The 19,371-nt window shown below is 43.7% G+C and overlaps 2 protein-coding genes and 1 long non-coding RNA gene across 3 annotated transcripts; 1 reads left to right on the top strand and 2 right to left on the bottom strand.

The window, feature by feature from the left end:
* Positions 1-1,354: 1,354 nt before the first annotated feature.
* pcsk9 (proprotein convertase subtilisin/kexin type 9) lies at positions 1,355-13,048 on the bottom strand. The gene is made up of 12 exons (XM_028587604.1): positions 12,630-13,048; positions 12,060-12,251; positions 9,667-9,799; positions 9,448-9,581; positions 9,209-9,350; positions 6,241-6,437; positions 5,914-6,097; positions 5,653-5,823; positions 5,034-5,182; positions 4,778-4,943; positions 2,014-2,183; positions 1,355-1,916 (listed from the first exon to the last, which is right to left on the bottom strand). The coding sequence occupies exons 1-12, from the start codon at positions 12,804-12,806 to the stop codon at positions 1,722-1,724; spliced, it is 2,010 nt and encodes a 669-aa protein (XP_028443405.1). The 5' UTR covers positions 12,807-13,048; the 3' UTR covers positions 1,355-1,721.
* LOC114561548 (uncharacterized) lies at positions 5,707-11,385 on the top strand. Its single transcript, XR_003693379.1, has 4 exons — positions 5,707-6,089; positions 9,480-9,593; positions 9,694-9,806; positions 11,360-11,385. It is a non-coding gene; the product is annotated as an uncharacterized LOC114561548 (long non-coding RNA).
* Positions 13,049-14,235: 1,187 nt separating the features above from the next.
* On the bottom strand, positions 14,236-15,827 carry bsnd (barttin CLCNK type accessory subunit beta). The gene is made up of 3 exons (XM_028587888.1): positions 15,344-15,827; positions 15,156-15,223; positions 14,236-14,517 (listed from the first exon to the last, which is right to left on the bottom strand). Exons 1-3 carry the CDS (start codon positions 15,518-15,520, stop codon positions 14,412-14,414), a joined length of 351 nt encoding a protein of 116 aa, XP_028443689.1. The 5' UTR covers positions 15,521-15,827; the 3' UTR covers positions 14,236-14,411.
* Positions 15,828-19,371: the final 3,544 nt, after the last annotated feature.

The following is a 19,371-nucleotide window of genomic DNA, read 5'->3' as shown; positions in this document are numbered from 1 at the left end:
GCTGCCTGGTTCTTCACCTACAGTCAGACCTGAAATCCTCTCCTCTGCCACACTCAGAAAAACGTGTGTGTGGTCTGATGGGTGTTTAAGATGTGATTTGACTGAACCGCTAACTGTCCTGGGTGTTGACTACCTTTTACACAAATTCTGACATGATAATAGGAAAATTATGTGTAAATAATAAAATTAATTATGACTGAATTCCATTTAGTTGCTTCAGTTTCAGGGTCCTGGTATTGTACTGGCTCGCCATCATGGCTTAGTGGGATTCTTGAATGTTACGGAGCTTGAAGATCTCCGTTTTCCCAGTTCCAAAAATCCAAACAGTGGCGCCGTCAGTTGGAAACGGGACCGGAAAAAGCGGTAAACCGTGTCACTGCCCGATCCGGAACCCGATTTTTTTCTACACATGCAAAGATGGTTGAGGTTAAGCATTGACCTCGAATGGTTATGGTCAGGCTAGTCTCACATTGCCAGACCTTCCTCCACCGCGCTGCGGAGGGGGGTCTGGCTAGTCCACACAGCATTCAGGGATGGGAGAAAAACGTGCTCTGGTTCATTGGCATTTCTTTAAACCAATCACAATCGTCTTGGGCGGGGCTAAGCTCTGGACGGAGCCCCGGTGCCTCTGCTAAATAACCTCGGGAAGGATCTTGTTTTGGTGGAACGTGTACGTTTAAAAGTTGTTTTAGTCGTGCAACAGAAAACTCCGATTGGACAGATAGTCTAGCTAGCTGTCTGGATTTACCATGCAGAGATCTGAGGAGCGGTTAACCATAGTCCTCATAAATCCAGTTTAGAATGCCAACACAAAGAAAGTGGAATGTGAGGGACATCCGGCGGAACTTCTGGCAGCACCGGAACAATACCGTAAATGAAACGTTGTCGATATAGACTAGGGTCAGGATAGCCCATTGTCGGGATAGGACCTGATCAAATTGGGTTTCCAGTACAGATCGGGTAGTGACACACCACTTCACACACGAGTGAATAAAAGGGTGAGTCTGTTGCGTTAGCACCGCTTAGCCTCTCTGCTGGACCAGCTACTACTAAGGGATGGAAAACGTGTCACTGTGCGCCGCTTGTGGTTTTTCCCGGGAATGTCGCCACGGACGACCAGTTCATAATACGGCAAATGCAACTTTCATCAGTGGGCCATAGGATCAGTCGCCATTGGGTTACCTCATTCGCCGATAGATAGTGACTGAACAGACCTTTATCTAAATGAAAATCCTCGAGATGTCAACGTCCGCTGTCAAAAAGGCTGATTATTTGGATACCCTTTGGTTAGGAACTGTGTATTACATTTACTTCATTAAGTCATTTACACATTCCACGGGACTGCCTGAAGTCTCAAAAAACAAAATAGGCCTCGTTTTTTTCCTTCTTTTTTTTTAAATACATAAATGATGTACGTTAAGGCTCTATTTATCATAATTGTTTTTTACAAGGTACAAAAATATTTGGTTACATTTTACAAACTATATGGTTTTAAAATAGCTAACAAGACAGAAGTCTACTAGATGAGACATAAGTCTGAGACAGTAATACAAATGTGTGCTGGATCATATTTTTGACCTAATCCTAAAACTGAAACACACAAACGGCATTACAGAAGTGCGTACAGTCACTGATTACAGACAAAGATGACAACATTAGAGACATCTGCATTAGAGAAAAACAAAATCAAAGCTGTTGGACTAAAGTGGCGTGAGACCCGATCACTGAGGAGTTGTAGCGGGCTGGTCCGGTGGTGGTCGGACGCGACAGCAGACAGCGATTCCAGCTGCCCCATCGACTCCCGTGGCACTGCGGACGTGGCAACTGTTGCCCTTAGCAACTGACCACAAGATGACAGAGCCAGCGATGGTGCTGCAGTCTGTCAGAGTCCAGCCAGAGGGACAGGACACCTGGAGCTGCAACACAACAAGCAGCAATACAGGTAAAAGGCCTGAGGGGGAAAAGTTTAGGATGTGATCATCGAAGATGTTTCTATCTGTTGAAAATGTTTACCTGATCTTTATCAGCTGATGTGTTTTCCAACAGGTGGCACTCCAGAGATGGAGCGTGGCAGCACACGGCATGAGATGACACCCCCCCGTCTTTTACAACACAGCGCTTCCGATCCCCGTGATGGGGGCGCGAGCCAGACGAGATCTCAGCAGCGGACCGAGACGTACAGCCTAGAGAGACACGAGCTACATGCTTAAAGGTGCTCTAAGTGATGTCATATTTTTTTTAGGATACAAGTAGGGCTGTGTAATTAATCAAAATGTAATCGTTATTATGATTTCGGCTCCCAATGATCACAAAAACGGAATAATCGGGAAAAACAAATATTTAGCTCGTTACGTTTTGCAAGTAAAATCTTATTTTCTCTTGTGTTCTGAGTAAAGTAAAGTTTAAATTAGGAAAAGTATTAAGGCAAATTTTACAGTTGTGTTTTTTTACTGTTGATTTATTTAACTTTTTCCACAGTTTTTTAAGTTCAATAATTGCAACATCTTTCCAGAAGTCAACGAGCAATCGTGTTAAAGGTCCAGTGTGTAACGTTTTTAGTTGTTCATTATCAAAAATCTGTTTCCCGTTCACAAACTTGTCCTTCATGAATATTTACCTCCACCATCAATTCCCAGTATTCCTTTTGGCTTGAAATGTTACATTTGCATTTGCATGACCTGGGGTAGACGCTCCATATTCATGCTCCATCTTGAAATACGTTAGCCAGTAAGGGACATACAGGACATGCTGCTCCGCCTTTCGCGTTTTCGCTGTCATACGATAAACTCACAGGTGCTGCTAACGCTGCTAACGGGTATTGTAGCTTCCCGACCCCGGCAGGTTTGGAGAAGGAAACATGGAGGACCACACGTATTAAAAATCCAAATTTCAGGAACAGGAGTCTTCTTCTTTGTCCAGAAAAATAAAAAGGATATTGAAAAGAGCAAGAGATCGGCTTTTTGAAGCGTGAAGGCTACCGTAGCTGTAATACGTACTTTGAACTGCGTGGCGCGAGAGAGTTGATTGCGAAATATGATCTCAAAGCTAGATGGGAGAAATTCCTACACATTGGACCTTTAAATTATCATGATTTCAATATTGACCGAAATAATCGTGATTATATTTTTTTCCATAATCGAGCAGCCCTAGCTACAACATTTTTTGTCACACACAGCACACACCTCCTCACTATCCACTAGCTGCCTGTCCCCGGAACACACCGTAAAAACCGCGGTCTCTGTAGACAGCCCAGGCTCCACAAACAGCAACAAAAACAAACTGCGCCAACCTGCACCACCAAACATAACAAACAGTGTTCCAGCCAATAACCTACAAGAAGGATTTGGGGATGAGGAGGAGGGAGGGGCGAGCTAGCCTCAGTTTTGTTTGACTATATTTCGAATGTCAACCCAACATCGCTTAGAGCACCTTTAAATGAGCTCAGACAGCCAAAACCTTGACAGGATTGTCCATCAGTGATTCTCAGACCAGAAACGGACACATTCACCACACAGGATTCATCACTAAGGCAAGTAATGTAAACTTAGAAACCAATCAAATGTTATGACGTTTGACAACCCTGTGTTTTATACTGCCCACCTAGCTGGTATTTATGTTGGCGGGGAGTACATTCTCCTTTCAGGGTGATTGCCATGGTAACTGGCATAATTGACCAAGGTATTCTAAATGCAGCTTGTACTCGGTTGAAAGCATACTTCATATACAGTACAGCATCTGACTTACAAGGTCAGCAGATATCTCTTTTAAAAGAATAGGTCAATGTTTAAAAAAAAACAAAAATAAATGTTTAGTCGCTTTCTTGCTAAGAATTAGATGAGAAGATTGGGTAACACTTTACTTGAAGGTATCTACATAAGAGTGACACATGAACCCTAACCCTAACTTGTCATGACAAAAACCGAATGACACTTAATGACAGAAGCGTTACATCATAAACGTTCATGACTTGTTTATAATGTTATGACACGTTCACGACAGTGTCATGTCACTCTTAGGTAGATACCTTCAAGGAAAGTGTACCCGAAGATTGATACCACTTTTATATTTCTCCATTAAATATGTAGCTGGATACAAGAGACAGTTAGCTTAGCATAAAGACTGGAAACGGAAGTAAACCGCTAGGCTGGCTCTCTCCAAAGGCACCAGCATCACCTATTAATGAATTAATTGGAGTGTGATAATGACACACTTTTGTTTGTTTCCAGTTGTTATGCTAAGCTAAGGGACTGTTTGGAAATGATTAGTGGGGGAGCTAGGGTCAGAAAAGAGGAAGACTATTTCTTCTTCTCTCTGAAAAGAGGGTAGTCAGATTTCTTTTTTTTGGAGGGGGGGGGGCGGAAAGGGTATTTTTTAATGCCCCAGATTATGTTTTTATTCCATCAAATTCAGGATCCACAATAGCTCATTCCACTCCTAAAAAAAAAAAAAAATATTGCTTTATTCACATTTTAAGCTACAAATCAGGTTTGAGTTAAAAAAAAAAAAAGAAGTATTAATAACCCCAGGGAGGGTCTTGCTTTTTAAAAAAAAAAGTCTAACATAAACTTCTGCCCGCTCTCCCCACGTCAATAATTTTCTCACAGTCCCTAACCATCTGCTGGCTTTAACTTCAAATGTAATGGACAGGCATGAAAGCGGTATTGACCTTCTCATTTAACTTTCGGCAAGAGAGCGAAAAAAAGTGTATTTCCCAAAAAGTCAAAATAATGCTTTCAACTCCACACACCAGAACAGCAGATTGTAGCTGTGGACTTACCGGTCAGGTGGTGCTGCGGGCTCACACACTCAGCATCTCGTCCGGGCTCAGGACTAGCATGGACCTGGCACTGCAGACCCCCATACGCACAGCAACGCGCCACGGCATACACACCTTTACCCCCCCGAGAGTTATAGGCAACGCACTCCATCTGCCCGCTGTTCACCTGGAAACACAGAGGGAAGGGTTTTTAAACAGTAGGCCCTTAGATTGAAGTCATTTTTTTGGTGATAATGAGAGGGCAGTTTAAACTCACAGTGATGGTTTCTCCCGCGTGAACACCGTCAGGAGTGTAGCTGCTGCAGCTCATCATCTCCTCCCCCAGGAGACAGCGACTCATAGCCTTGGCGGTACTCGTGACCCCTGACCTCTCTGACCACACTGACCGACACAGAAGCTCGCCATCTGCACACCCAAACAGGCACATAGTGTGAATTGTGTGTGTGTGTGTGTGTGTGTGTGTGTGTGTGTGTGTATTCTCGTTTAACTACATTTGTGGGGTCCAAAAAACGGGAATATACTTGTGGTGTCCGGACAGCTTTGTGGGGCCAAAATGCTGGACCCCACAAGTTTAAAGGGCTGTTTGAGGGTTACTTGGTTTTAGGTTTAGGTTTAGGGTTAGAATTAGGTTATGGTTATGGTGAGGGTAAGGGTTAAGGTTAGGCATTTAGATGTAATGGTTAAGGTTAGGGTAAGGGGCTAGGGAATGCTTTATGTCAATGATTGGTCCACACAAAGATAGTGAAACTATGTGTGTGTGTGTGTGTGTGTGTGTGTGTGTGTGTGTGTGTGTGTGTGTGTGTGTGTGTGTGTGTGTGTGTGTGTGTGTGTGTGTGTGTGTGTGAGTGATCTATCTAGTCTTGTGCGTCACTAACTTGTGCTGTTGGCAGGAGGCATGGCTGCTACCAGGTTTGGAGTACCGAGACGATGTGTGTCAGACAGAGAGAGGAAGTCGATTGTGTTGCCGATGGAATAATGCAGCAGCACGTGCAGGACCTGCACCGGCGACAGGTTCTGATTGGACGACAGGATCACTGCTGCTACACCTGCACACGCACAAACCAAAGTATAAAGCACTTCTTGCGCTGCATCTACTAAGCTCGTGTTTCGTCTTCATTTTAGGTGTGTGCGCATACCAGCAGCGTGCGCAGCAGCCTGGGAGGTTCCACTCCGGGAGGTGAAACAGGTGCTGCAGTCACTACTGGCACTGACGATGTCATCGCCGGGTGCAAACAGATCAACGCAGCGGCCAAAGTTGGTGCCACCCGCTCCCTGTGACATGAGCTGGTCCGCTGAGTTAACTGCCCCTACGGTGATGACCTGCACACACACACACACACACACACACACACACACACACACACACACACACACACACACACACACATACACACATAAGAAGTTGAGGTAAGGGTTGTTTGTGAATGCATCCATCAGGCTCTTTAGGTAAGGTGTTATGTAACCTCAGGCTCTGAAGCAGGTGAGTAGAGACAGGCATCGTCTCTGTAGTTCCCCGCAGCAGCGATGACAACAGCTCCGTTCGCCACCAAGTCCCGACAGGCTGCGTTTAGCGAACGGCTGAAACCACCAATGAAAGGCAGCAAAACAACCACAGCGTCCACTGGACGGACAAGCAAAGTTGCTCGGATATACTCCATACCTGGGCAGGACAGGAGAGGGATGTTCAGAAAAGATAATACACAAACGTAAACCCTCTCTGCAGCACAAGTAGTGGCCTTTCCTTTTCCCTTTGCAAATTGTATGCAGCAGCTCCATTTCCACACCAAAATGACTACTGTGAATGGGTTTAGAGTGTGATAGCAGGCTTTAAAAAAAAAAAGCAAAGATGCTGCTGGGCTTAACCAGAAGAATGGGCCAGGGGGGCAACCACTGCAGCAGTGTTTCTCAAATTGAGGTACACATACCCCTAGGGGTACATTTGTTTACCGCAGGGGGTATGTGAGATATTATTGTATAGGTAAATAAAAAAATAAAAAAAATCAGTCCTAACCAGTGGTGGAATGTAAGGAGGTACAAATACTTCGCTACTGTACTTCAGTACATTTTTCACGTATCTGTACTTTACTTAAGTAGAATCAATAGTGCATACTTTGGACTTTCTACTCCGCTACATTTCTACAACGTTCTGTTACATTTTCGTTACATTTTCTGATCAGTTTTACCCCCAGCCAAAAACGTCTTCCTGACCGTCACATACGGCACGAGCCGACCCGGAGCCCGAAGTGGGAGTGGGTGAGCAGGTCAGGGATGGCAAGTGATGGTGAACCCCGTAGCTCTCCGCGGGGTCGTGGAGCTGCCGAACCCCGCTGGCGGCGCCCTGACTGCTGATGAGAGCTCCGCTGCTCTGAGGCTTTAGGATGGTTTACAGCCTGGTTGTCATTTCCTGAATGTTTGTCTCGAAAAGTGACTCCGTAAAGAGAGGGGGGTTCATTACATGGAGGACAGACCAGAGTTTAGTTTTTAGTTTATTTTTCATAGACATAGACATTAATAGAATAAATCGTTATGCATGCAAGTACTTTTACTTTTAATACTTAAAGTACATTTAAAATCAGGTACTTTTTACTTTTACTTAAGTAGGGTTGTCATTTTGGTACTTCTACTTTTACTAAAGTAAATATGTCTCTGGTTATTTGTACTGAGATCCACCACTGGTTACTTGATTTTCAGTCACAGGGACAGTCAAGGTTTGTATATTTCTGTGGAACAAACTAAAATTGTTTTTTTATTGTGGTTTTAAACAAAAATAAATCAACTTAGAAGGATAGGTTATATTGAATTACTTTATATAGAGCCATACTGTTTATTGTTGAAAAGTATTTTAAGTTCCCTAAACTTGCCATACCTGCAGTCTACAGCCATGTTAACAGCTCGGTGAGGCTGTACTTATGCACAGCCATGATTTGAACTAAATGCTAATATGCTCACAATGACAATGGTATCATGCTGATGTTAAGCAAGTATAATGTTTACTATGTTCACCATCTTAGTTTAGCGTGTTAGCTCGCTAACATTTGCTAATTAGCACAGAGTACACCAAGTACAGGCTGATGGGGATGTTATTAGTTTACAAGTATTTGCTCATAAACCAGAAGTCAGAGGATTACCAAAATCAATAGGATTCATCCTCTGGGGAGCATACATGTGTGTAATAAAAAATAATTCAAGGCAATCCATATGATCGTTATCTCAGTCTGTACCGAAGCAGTGGACCAAGCGTCCAACAGACAGACCGACATTGCCATCTGTAGAAAAAACAAGGCACCTTGGGCAGGTTGTTTGTCCATCACAGGACCACCACATCGACAAACCATTTCACACTTGCAACCTCCAGGCAGTTTAGAGATTCCACCTTATTGGACCTGCATGTCTTCAGACTGTGGGAGGTAATCCAAGCAAAAACCCAGCATGGGAAAAAAGCAAAACACAACAAAATGGGACACCGGAACAAAAATGTTATAATCTACAGCATGTAGGGGGCTCTTTGCTGTTCTGTAGGCTTTCTCTCTCCCACACCTTTCCTTTCCTGATATAATTCTGCAAATCACAGATTGCTGATAAGAAATGTCACTATGTTGCCGGTAGAACTTATCTGGCGATCATCAGACAGACAGAATTCAAGAGAAACTGTGGAAGAAAATAAATGATGTCTATGTGCCTGTGTAGCCAAATGAGGACAGATTATATCAGTAGATGCAGCTTTTAGACCATGATAATGACTAGCCTCATTTCCTACAAATGACTCCTTTCCTGAGCCAGGAGTGCTAGAATATTATTTTTCTTGTATGTCTTTCTTTCATAGCATAACAATGTCACCATAATGAGAAACTTGGTAAAGAGACGCAAATGTATTCATCTTATCTATGCACTTTCTTTCCTGTAAATCGGTCCCTGTGCCTCTGCCGTGTAATTAAGTGAGACTGCGTGTTCATGAGCTATGAATGTTTCATTACTTTTGAATAGGCCAAGATGTGCTGATATGGGTGAGAATGAGATATCAATATGTCCACTAACATAATTCCTAAAATAATTATACTACAATAATGGAGGACTTTGGTGATTGATTCTTTCAGATTTTTCAGTTACAAGGTTGTTGTTGTTTAGTAAATCAGACACAAATGGTGCAACGCTGTATAATGTACTTCTTTTATAGGTTTTTTTTTTCTGGTCAGGGGGTACTTGGCTAAAAAAATATTTCAAAGAGGGTACATTATTGAAAAAGGTTTAAAAAAACACAGCTCTAGGGTTAGTGGAGAAAACGTGATGCCGGGCTGTATAAACTGTCCTACATGCTAGAAAACTTTCTGCGCGCCACATGCAGCTGGTGCCCACTGCAGTGGATAATGTTGGGTGGCATTGGTCATGATAACACATAATCTCCATAGTACAACGGATCAGTGAGAGTCCTACCCGCCAGAGCTCCTGACACGGTCCCTTTCCCCTGACAGTTGAGCACACGGACCAGGTTAACACCGGCGCCTCGAGCAACACCAGAATCCGACCCACTCACAACCCCCGCCACGTGTGTGCCGTGACTGTCACACTGACTGTCCTGTAGGAGAGAGGGTTGGACATACAAGTGAACCCAAAAGCTTTTTTTATTAAGCTGCAATGACACCTAATGCAAGTATTTCTTTGGCGTGTCTAACCTGTCTGTGAACTCTGACTCCATCCTCTTCAGGGACGTTGTTGAAGTCTGTGATGAGCACTCGTCCTTCAACCTCTCTGTGAGAACTCTGAACACTGCCATCCATCAGATACACCTCCGCCATCCCTCCATCGTCTGCAGAAGAAGGTGTGTGGATTTGAGCTGTGATTACTTCAGGTGTGTGTTTGTGTGTAAAAGACGGACACAGTGGCTGACTCACTAGGTGGCCTGTATGTTCCGTTTTCAGAGGTCCCACCATGAGGCTGCAGTAACCTCTGGAGGTTCCAGGGGGCACTCTGAGCAAAGACGGACGAGTCCTCCTCTATGTAGTGGACCTGAGGGAGCTTCACCGCCTGGGAGGTATATGATCAAATTTCAGTTGTGGTTCTAACCATAGATAGTAAAAGAAATGGACACAGCGACGCCATAGACTTGGACGGAGACCAGTGAAGTCAATTAGAAGTCACTTTTCCGGTGACGGCTGACTGCTGTGCAGCCTCAAACTGAGCTTGACGACGTAGATATGACATGAGCAACCTGTCTGAAAGTTGTAAGTCTTCTGGTAGCTGTGCCAAGAGAAATCTCAATCATTCCGAATCTTGCAGAGATGGAGAGCATGAGTAGGAGCTGTCCATTAGCGTAGGAGCAGGAGCAAAACGTTGCTGAAATATTTTGTTCCGATGCTTTCATGCACTCTCTATGGGCTTTTCCCTTGACTGTATGCCTCCATGTCCCCCCGATTGCATGCAAGCTTCTCCTGACTATACGATCATTTCTCTACTGTGCGAAAGAAAGTCGCGTGGTCATGATACAATCGTTAGCCTATTTTTACAAAAACGGCTGCTATGGGGCCATAACGTGAGGTATAAGGTAATGGAGCCTTTTATACATTGTCGTGTTTCTTTAGAAATAAACAATGAACAAAGAGAGTCTTTAAACACTTCAGATGAAAAGTTATTTGCTGTCAAAGTGACGCCAAAATGAATGGGAGTCAATGGAATGCTAGCCGAAGGTGATGGCTTGTTAGCCTCAGAATCTCCCCATAGCAGGTATGCTTTCTGGATGCTTGCTTACCCCCTTAGTTCTAAAGCAAAAAGTAAAAGTCTGCACAGGAAGTTGATGAGGATTGAAGCTGCCCATCCACTACTGGAACTTTTTTATGTTTTTATTTTTTTTAATTCAATCACAATGGATGTAACTAGGACAGGGATCAAAGTGGAGGAAGGTTCTATGGTGTGATGAACATTTTATTCATCATACTGACTCTGGACCATGATGTCTTAATCAACCATCTGAAAGGCTGGATTGGCATCAGTGATGTGACTCAAATTGGCTTGATTCTGTCCAGCAGGTTCTTCTCTTTTGTGGTTGAAGATGCCTCATCCTCTCGTGACCCTATTTTTTGAGGGGTTCCCCCAGGGTCTATCCTGGATCCCCTATTATTCTTCATCTACATGCTACCCTTGAGGCATATAACCCGCAGACATAATATAGACATCTACTGTTATCCAGATTACATCAACTACAACATGCAACTGTATGTTCTGATAAAGCTTGGTCCTACTGACCTGTCTTTCAGGTTGTCCAAAAATGTCCTACAGTTGAATGACGCAAACTTAAGACATCAACTGCCTCATAAAGCCTCATAATTGATCTTTTAAAATTTTGATTTAAAAAAAGGTACTTTCTTGTTTTACTTGCCATGTATTTAAATAGAATATGATATAATATAATAACAGCATAAGTAATGCAATTTTTAGTGTGTGTTTGATTCGCATTGACATTGTTGTTGATTAATGTAAAATAAGCCTCATTACATCCACTGTGATTCAAAGAGGTACAACAATACAACTTCCAAATACCTTTTTTTTAAAGATTATTTTTTGGGCTTTTCCGCCTTTCATTTTTGACAGGACCGCTAGGTGAGAAAGGGGAGAAGACATGCACGAAATTGTCACAGGTCGGATTCGAACCCTGGACCTCTGCGTCGAGGAATAAACCTCTCAGTATATGCGCCTGCTCTACCCGCTGAGCCAACCCGGCCACAACTTCCAAATACTTTTAAAGCCAACTGTGTATTTTAGAAAGAGACAAAGAAACACATTAATGTTAATATAAGTTAATAGACTTTTTCTATTTTCCTCACATTGATCACCTACAAGAAGTTGAAACCACACTTTTATTCGGTGGTGTAGTCATACGCAGTATACCCACTAAGAAAGCTCCAGGATTTATACCCAATTAAAAATGTGCAATGACACGCAACAACATACTTTCCATTACAGTTTTGATATATTTTGAATTGTCACCTGTGTTTTACTTTCTTCACATAGGATAAATAAAGGTATTTCCACCATAAATTGGTGCATAAAAGTGTATCCAAATAGAGGAAATGAAGTCGTTGATGCTCAAAACTTCCCTGGGGGAGAACTCCCAGACCCCCCACTATAATATGCCCCCCCAATAGGCAGATTCTGGCCAATATATATATATATATATACACAGTACAGTATACCCACTATAATGCATTAGACTACACCACTGCTTTTATTCACCAACACCATGTTAGTTTGTTAGTTTGCTGTTAAACACAAGGACAGATGAAGCAGTTACCAGGTGAAGGACGTCACTGCTCATCTTGACCAGGAAGCCGTGCAGAGCTCCAGAGTATGTCTGCAGGATCTCCAACAGGTAACCTCTCCTGGCTGCTTTGGCTCTCAGTCTCCTGATGGTCCTTTGCACGTGAGAGTCGTGCGTCCCCTGACGCAGCACGACCAGGTACTGACCGGGCATGCGCCACGCTGCCTGGAGCGGAGCGCAGGGAACATAAGAGGACAGGTGCTCTGTTCCAATGCACGTACAGGAGAAACGAGGCATGCTTACAAAAAGTAATTTTTTAATGTCACTCAATACTTTGTTATAGATAGTAAATCACATTTATTTTCTTCGCTTTGGCTCGGTCAACCAATCAGCAAATATTGCCTCGTGGATTATTTGACCCAATACCTTAAAAGGCTGAAAAACATCGAGATAAATACATATAGTAGCCTATATCATAAAATAAAATATATTTCTGCATAATAATGAGATAAGGGCTTCAAACTTGTCAGGTAACCTCAGAGGCTGTGTGCTGTTGGCAGTCTGGACAAGACGCGCTTCAATGCCCCTGACAATGATTATTACCTTGTTGCACTTAAGGAACTCAGCAGCGGGCTCGGCTCCGGTTTCGGGTTGAGTCCCGTCCTCGCGGATCAGGTCCAGGATCATCTCGTCGTCCTCGGGGTAGTCCTGCGCGCTCGCGGCCAAAGATGCCCACAAGCAGCACAGCGCCCAGCCAACCCAGGCTGAGGTGAGATGCATCTCTTCAAAACCGCTCGGATTGTTTCCAGTCAAATTATCAGGATGACTATTAAATTACAAAAATGCACAAATGAGAGTTATGATTCCAGTCTGAGTTCTCCAGATGTTTTTAGTGCATCCGACAGCCGCGCGTCCTCGCAGTCAGATAACACCAACCATCTATTCTGATTTGGTGGGGAAAAAAAGAAAAAAAAAAAAAATCGAACAATTGATTTTTATAATTTAAGGCGGGGACTGCTGACGTCTCCGGGGCTCACGCCACCGCTTTTGTATCGAATGATTGTCCTCCGTTAAAAACACCTCTTACTGTGGAGGAGTCATGTTTCATACACCCCCTGAACCACACTGTAATAATATGAACTATGTGAGTTATGCATGCAAGTGCAAGTACTTGTTTATGAACTGTTTTTTTGCGTGATTGTGTGCCTAGAGGCTGACCATGGTGAGCTCAGTCTCTCATTTATTATTATTATTTTTAATGTAGCCTATACTTGTAGTGCCTTTGCAATGCACTTCTGTTTAAACTTTGTGCTAAGATGCCAAAACTCCTAAATCTCAATAAAACCTTCTCTTTGTATCTCTCTGTGTCTCACTTCAAACTATTATCCATATACAGTAGCTTACTACTCAGCCTATCTAAACAGTTCCAGGATGTCTTGTAGCTCTTTAGGGGCTTTGACTGAGAAAATAACCCTGATGATGTCATCACAGTTATCATGGATTGGGCTAACATGGCTCTCACACCAAAAGTGCACATTTGATACTGCATAGAGACATGTTAGACGGTTAGCCGTAGCGGCACACACTATGATTTCCTGCAGCAAAAGTTTAACTTAATTGAACTTTGACTCCAAATATGTGAACACTACGGCACACATCTGGCATTCCAGCTGCAGAAGTTGTGACTGCAACAGTTTCACTGTAGGAGAATGAAGTTAATATTGTGCATCCAGTGAATTCCAGTTATGTAACTCCAACTGGAGTGAAACATGTTGAAAAGAAGCTAATAAACGCAACAACGGCATATTATCACAATAAAAGGTTTTCATGAAAAATGTGTGAGGGCGTAATGGAAGACACGGTTGAGTTGCATTATAGGAATTGTAGGGTCCAGCATTTTGGGACCCATGCTTCATACTAGAGATTAAAAGTTAGGATATCTGTTGCACTGATTTTGACCACGGTCTCTCGCTAGACCCCCAACAATTTTAAGAGACACCAATTTGGCGGAGGACCCATTTAATTACTTTATTGGGACAAAAATTGAGTCTTCATGGAATTAATGTAGGTCAACGCAGTGTCACTCACAGTCCCCCAAGTGTACTAAACACACAGCGTCTCTCTCTGTGATATGGTTAATAGTGCCACCTTCTGGAATACACATGCAATACACATTCAACTTTAATAACTTCACACTGACATCAAGTTATACAGTTGATGCATAACCAGTAACTTTTATTAGCTGTAAAAACACATAAACAAACACACACAAAATGTATTCAACCATTAAAGGTCATACAAATGCACCAGAGGATCTCTTCGCTGTCCTGAGTGCAGTGTGCTGGAGGGTTTTTTGAGGAGTCCTCTGTTGAAGCTGTCCCTCCCTCAGACCAGGTGCAATGCAGGACAGCTATGGCTCTTTAGGGCTTCGGGAAGAAGTCTGCTGCTACTTGACTTTTGGCCACAGAAACCTGGCAGAGCCTCAGCAAGCCTAAAATTAAATCAAAAGGGGGGAGGAGCAGGAGAGACAGAAATAGAAGTCTGGTTCTAGTGTTTTGTCCTCATTTTCTTACTTTAAAAAAAAAAAAAAAAAAAAAAAAATATATATATATATATATATATATATATATATATCTGAGGGAAGGTTTTGCTGAGCATGCATGTCTTTATCTGGCTGCTGAGGAACATTAATGGAAGGGGGGGGGGGGGTGGAATATTACTCATATGTTTTCAACTAATCTTCCTTTTTTAGTCACAACCTTCAAGCCACCATGTCTCCTTTTTCCTCTATTGCACATTTCCTGTCCTGGCCACTCTTCTGTCATTCCCTCCTCTGCTGCCATAGCTACTCCATTATATCACCATTAATTTTCCTGTTAAGATAATAACATTAGTATCTACAGATTAGTACAGATCTTTCCCCCCCGCAGACACATTACACTGCTGTCGCCATGTACGGCCACTAGATGATGGTCGCTTAGCATCTTGATACACAGACCAACCACAGACAATCATTAAGGCCTGAATGAACACTATTAGGACAGTGTGTGTGTGTGTGTGTGTGTGTGTGTGTGTGTGTGTGTGTGTGTGTGTGTGTGTGTGTGTGTGAGAGAGAGAGAGAGACAGTACCTGGCTCCAACTGCAGTACACACCACATCCTGAAGACATTTCTCCTGAATCTCATCAGCCAAAATGACCTAACAAACAGACACTCTCCATTACCAAATCGATTTCGAAGTGACAGCAATCACAAGTTATTTCCCGTGTCCCCTCCCCCCCCCCCCCAAAAAAAAAAAACACGCATAGTCTTTATCTACCTTGGGATAGCACTGGCAGAGGCTCCATGCTGTCCCGATACACACCATGGCGATGCCCAGAGCGCACATTGCAACATAGATGTGCGGTTGCTCCTGAGTCATGATGAAGAGGCCTACTGCCGACACACACAGCCCCGCCGCTATCAGCCCGTATCGATATGGTTTCCCCTCAACCATCGCTACAACCACTGCTGGCTAATGGAACTCTTATTTGTGTAAACTTGAAACTCAAGCAAAGTAAAGTCGTAAAGTGAGAGAGGGTTTGGTCTTGTTCTGTGTCCGAGCTTGAAGGTGAGGGTGGAGAAAGCTAGGTTAGGGTTCCACTCTGCTGGTTATTACAGCCTGCAGACAGCCTGGTCAGGTATACAATTGCAGGTGTGTGTGTGTGTGTGTACCTGATAGGTCACCTTGCCTCAAGTGGCTGGCAACTGAGCTTTTGAACACTATTAAGCTGAGTGCTTTATGTTTTGCTTGGTTTTGGATGATTTTAAATAAGTTGACATTCCTCTTTTCTGTCAGGGGGTTTTCCCTCTTTAAAAAAAATCCATTATTTGTAAGTGCGCCTCCCACCCACAAAGAGCTCAGTAGCTGTTCATTAACGCAAGTTTATAGTATCATCACAAACATAGAAAAAATTACTGGACATTCTGCAAATAGAGGATACAAACTGTTGACATTCTGTCGTCACTGGTTACGGCACTTTGCATTGTAATAAGCTGTCAATGATCCTTGAGCAAAGTTATGACAGGAGAGAGTGCAGATACAAAGAGGAGCTGTGAGAAAAGTTCTTATTGTGTTTGAAGAAGACTGCTGTGCAGACACAGTAGTAGGTCACATACAACTCAAGCAGGCCAATAATATATCCTTATTGTTGACATGAAACCCTTAACTTGGTTGTGAAAGTCTGGTCTCAAGAAAGGCCCTTCGTTTAGAGAGCGGAGCAGTTTGAGTGATCATTTCAAATTCCTTTCCCAATCAGTCGCGACACATGTTTCGTAGACACAGAGGTGACACTGGGGCTCAGTCTGTACAAATATTAAGCCTTTAACCAGCTGCAGTCTCGTCCCGCTTCTTGACTTCTGTTTGGGTTCAGGGTGGCTGTCAAGGCGCAGAAGAGGCCCCCTTGCAGCGAGTTCATCCGTAGCACCTCATAACACCGCTCATTCAAAGTTCCCGCTGAGAACCCGAAGATAAAAGGCACTAACACAAAGCATAGATGTCCGGCTCGCTGTGCTCCTGGCTCTTCATCACTGTGTCGTAGGATGGAGGCGGCTCCATAGTCCAGGGTGGAGGGGTGGATGGGAGGGAGGGTTCAGGCTCCAGCACCCTGGGGACCGAGTCCTCTGACATCTCTCGGCGAATTCGGTCCAACCTCCTGAAGAGAGAGTGAGAGACACAATAAGAAAGGCAATGAGAAGAGTACTACATTTTCTTTTGTGCTTACGCTTCATCTCCTTTCAGTGTTTTATCCTCCTTTCATTCTTCCATTATTACAACACCCTTAGGCTGCATTCACACCAAATCGGGCGTTGCTGCAAAAACGCCAGCCCTCCCATTTATTTGAATGTAGGTAGTGCGTTTAGGCTGCAGTGGTGTGGACCGCAGGGGACGCTGGAGAAAAGCGCAGGGACCTGCTGCGAAAAGTTGAAACAGAATCAACCTCTGGAGAATGTAACCCGACATCATCACGTAACCTGCCGATCCTACCGGTCAGATAAAACACAACGGAGTGGGGAACACAATGGAGACACAAATGGGCAATTTAAGTGACACTCCCACACCGCCACACAACCTTGCGCTAATCGCCACAACAACGCCTGTTTTGGTGTGAATGCACCCTTACTCGTCCTACAGTTCATTCTCCTTCAGCTATTTCTTAAAGGAATACGCCACTGTTTGTTGAAATAGGGCTTATCACGGTCTACCCTGGCTGTAGATAGGTGGGCCAACGCATTTTTTGTCTCAGTGCAAGTAATTAGGTAGTTTTTTTTTGTCTTTTGTTGGCTCACTTTTACTCACAACATGCTAACCGGCAACATAGGATTCCATTCACTACGCTAAGCTAACTAGCAGCAGCGCTGCCTGTGTCGCACCGGACTAAAACGATGCATGCACAAAAAATGCGTTGGCCCTCCTATCTACAGCTAGGGGAGACCGTGATAAGCCCTATTTCAACAAACGGTGGCATATCCCTTTAACTCAAAGCTTTTCCACTAATACATTTCAGATCCCAGCATTCAAAACACATTTCCTTCAGAAAATGCACTCTCGTTGTTTGCATACTATTCCCCCTGTGATGATTTTATCATTCTCTAATGAGAAACATTTAACTGCACACAGTCTGCATCTCACATTTATGAGATAGTTCAGGTTTAGAAATACTGAGTCTGAGTTTTGTCAGTGTCTAGAGGTAGAAAAAGCCTTCATGACGGATGGTGCTCCTGGCGTCTCTCTTGCTCTGTGCTGGACAATGAGCAGAACAGATCTTGTTTAATTCCGCAGGCTATGGTAAGCCACGTGCATGTGTGTCTGCTGTTTTTATCATGACCTACTTTTATAATCAGTCCATAATCAGGAAATGTGTTGCTTTCCGCTTCTCAGTGTCACAGGTCTGTTTTCAAGTTCCTAATGAGATTCGCTGCTCTTTGCCAAACTGCACTATAACCAGTACGTGGTGGTGTGTTCAAGAGATCTGTTCAACAACAAGACCATTTGTCAGCTCAGCTCCCTAGATGGTGTGTTCTGGTATTTGTCTGTATGTGTGTTAGTTTATCTTGAATACCACAAGGGAAGCCTGGAATGTTCTTTGCTTCCATTGTTTAAGACAGCAAGGTTTGTTTATCTATAAAAATAAGGGGGTTTTCTACGCTCATCGTCCCCTGTGCCAGCCAGGGGTTTCCAACCGTTTTAGCCATGCCAGCGGCATGGCAATATCAGGCGGTTGGTCCGTGGGACCACCCCTTTGGACCAAGCAGAAATAACTATTGGATGGATTGCCATTACAGATACAGTATTAGTGGACCACTAAAGCCTATATAAAAGAGACTTCAGATACAGTATTAGGGGACCACTAAGGTCTATATAAAAGAGACTTCAGATACAGTATTAGGGGACCACTAAGGTCTATATAAAAGAGACTTCAGATACAGTATTAGGGGACCACTAAGGTCTATATAAAAGGTCTTCATATAAATTAGGGGACCACTAAGGTCTATATAAAAGAGACTTCAGATACAGTATTAGGGGACCACTAAGGTCTATATAAAAGAGACTTCAGATACAGTATTGTTCCACTAAGGTCTATATAAAAGAGACTTCAGATACAGTATTAGGGGACCACTAAGGTCTATATAAAAGAGACTTCAGATACAGTATTGTTCCCACAGGACAGTTGCTACTTACTTTGGTGAACCCCTGACTTTACTTTTAGCGTCACCATGAGGTTGACCTTTGTGGTTTTACATAAAATATCTTCAATATATCGTCAACTATTTGACGGATTACCAGTTCAACTCCCCTTATGATGTAATGGGCCTATCTTTGGTGATCTCTTAATCTATCAATTTCACTTTGTCCAGCACTTTAGTTTATGACCCAATACCTGCCAGACTATATAGTGACATTCCCATTAGCCTCAATTGTCTTCCACAGGCGTTTTGCTTGTTCCTCTGTGCATGTGTACCTTTGTATAGCCAGGGCCTGCTGTGGGCTGAAGCGCGTGCCTGTGCGGGGGTGCAGGAGGTGGTGTCCAGGCACTGCCACCTGGAGATTCTTCATTGACATGCAGAGTCCACTGACCATCATTGCCACACCCCCCAGGCCCAGGAACAGTCCGATAAATAGTGCAGCAGAGTGGTGGGGGGGCACGTCCACGCACAGGGCAATGACCCCCCCAGCAGTCATCAGCAGCATGCCCATGCAGAGCAGTATTCCCTGGGGGCGCGGCATCTCCGGAGCAGCTGCACCTCCACTTCAGCGGCAGCCAGTCTACAGGAGAGGAGATGGATCAGAGTGTGTGTGTGTGTGTG

The sequence above is a fragment of the Perca flavescens genome, chromosome 9 (assembly GCF_004354835.1).
Source record: "Perca flavescens isolate YP-PL-M2 chromosome 9, PFLA_1.0, whole genome shotgun sequence".
In the NCBI taxonomy this organism is placed as follows: domain Eukaryota; kingdom Metazoa; phylum Chordata; class Actinopteri; order Perciformes; family Percidae; genus Perca; species Perca flavescens.
This window is presented reverse-complemented; position numbering and strand designations above follow the sequence as displayed.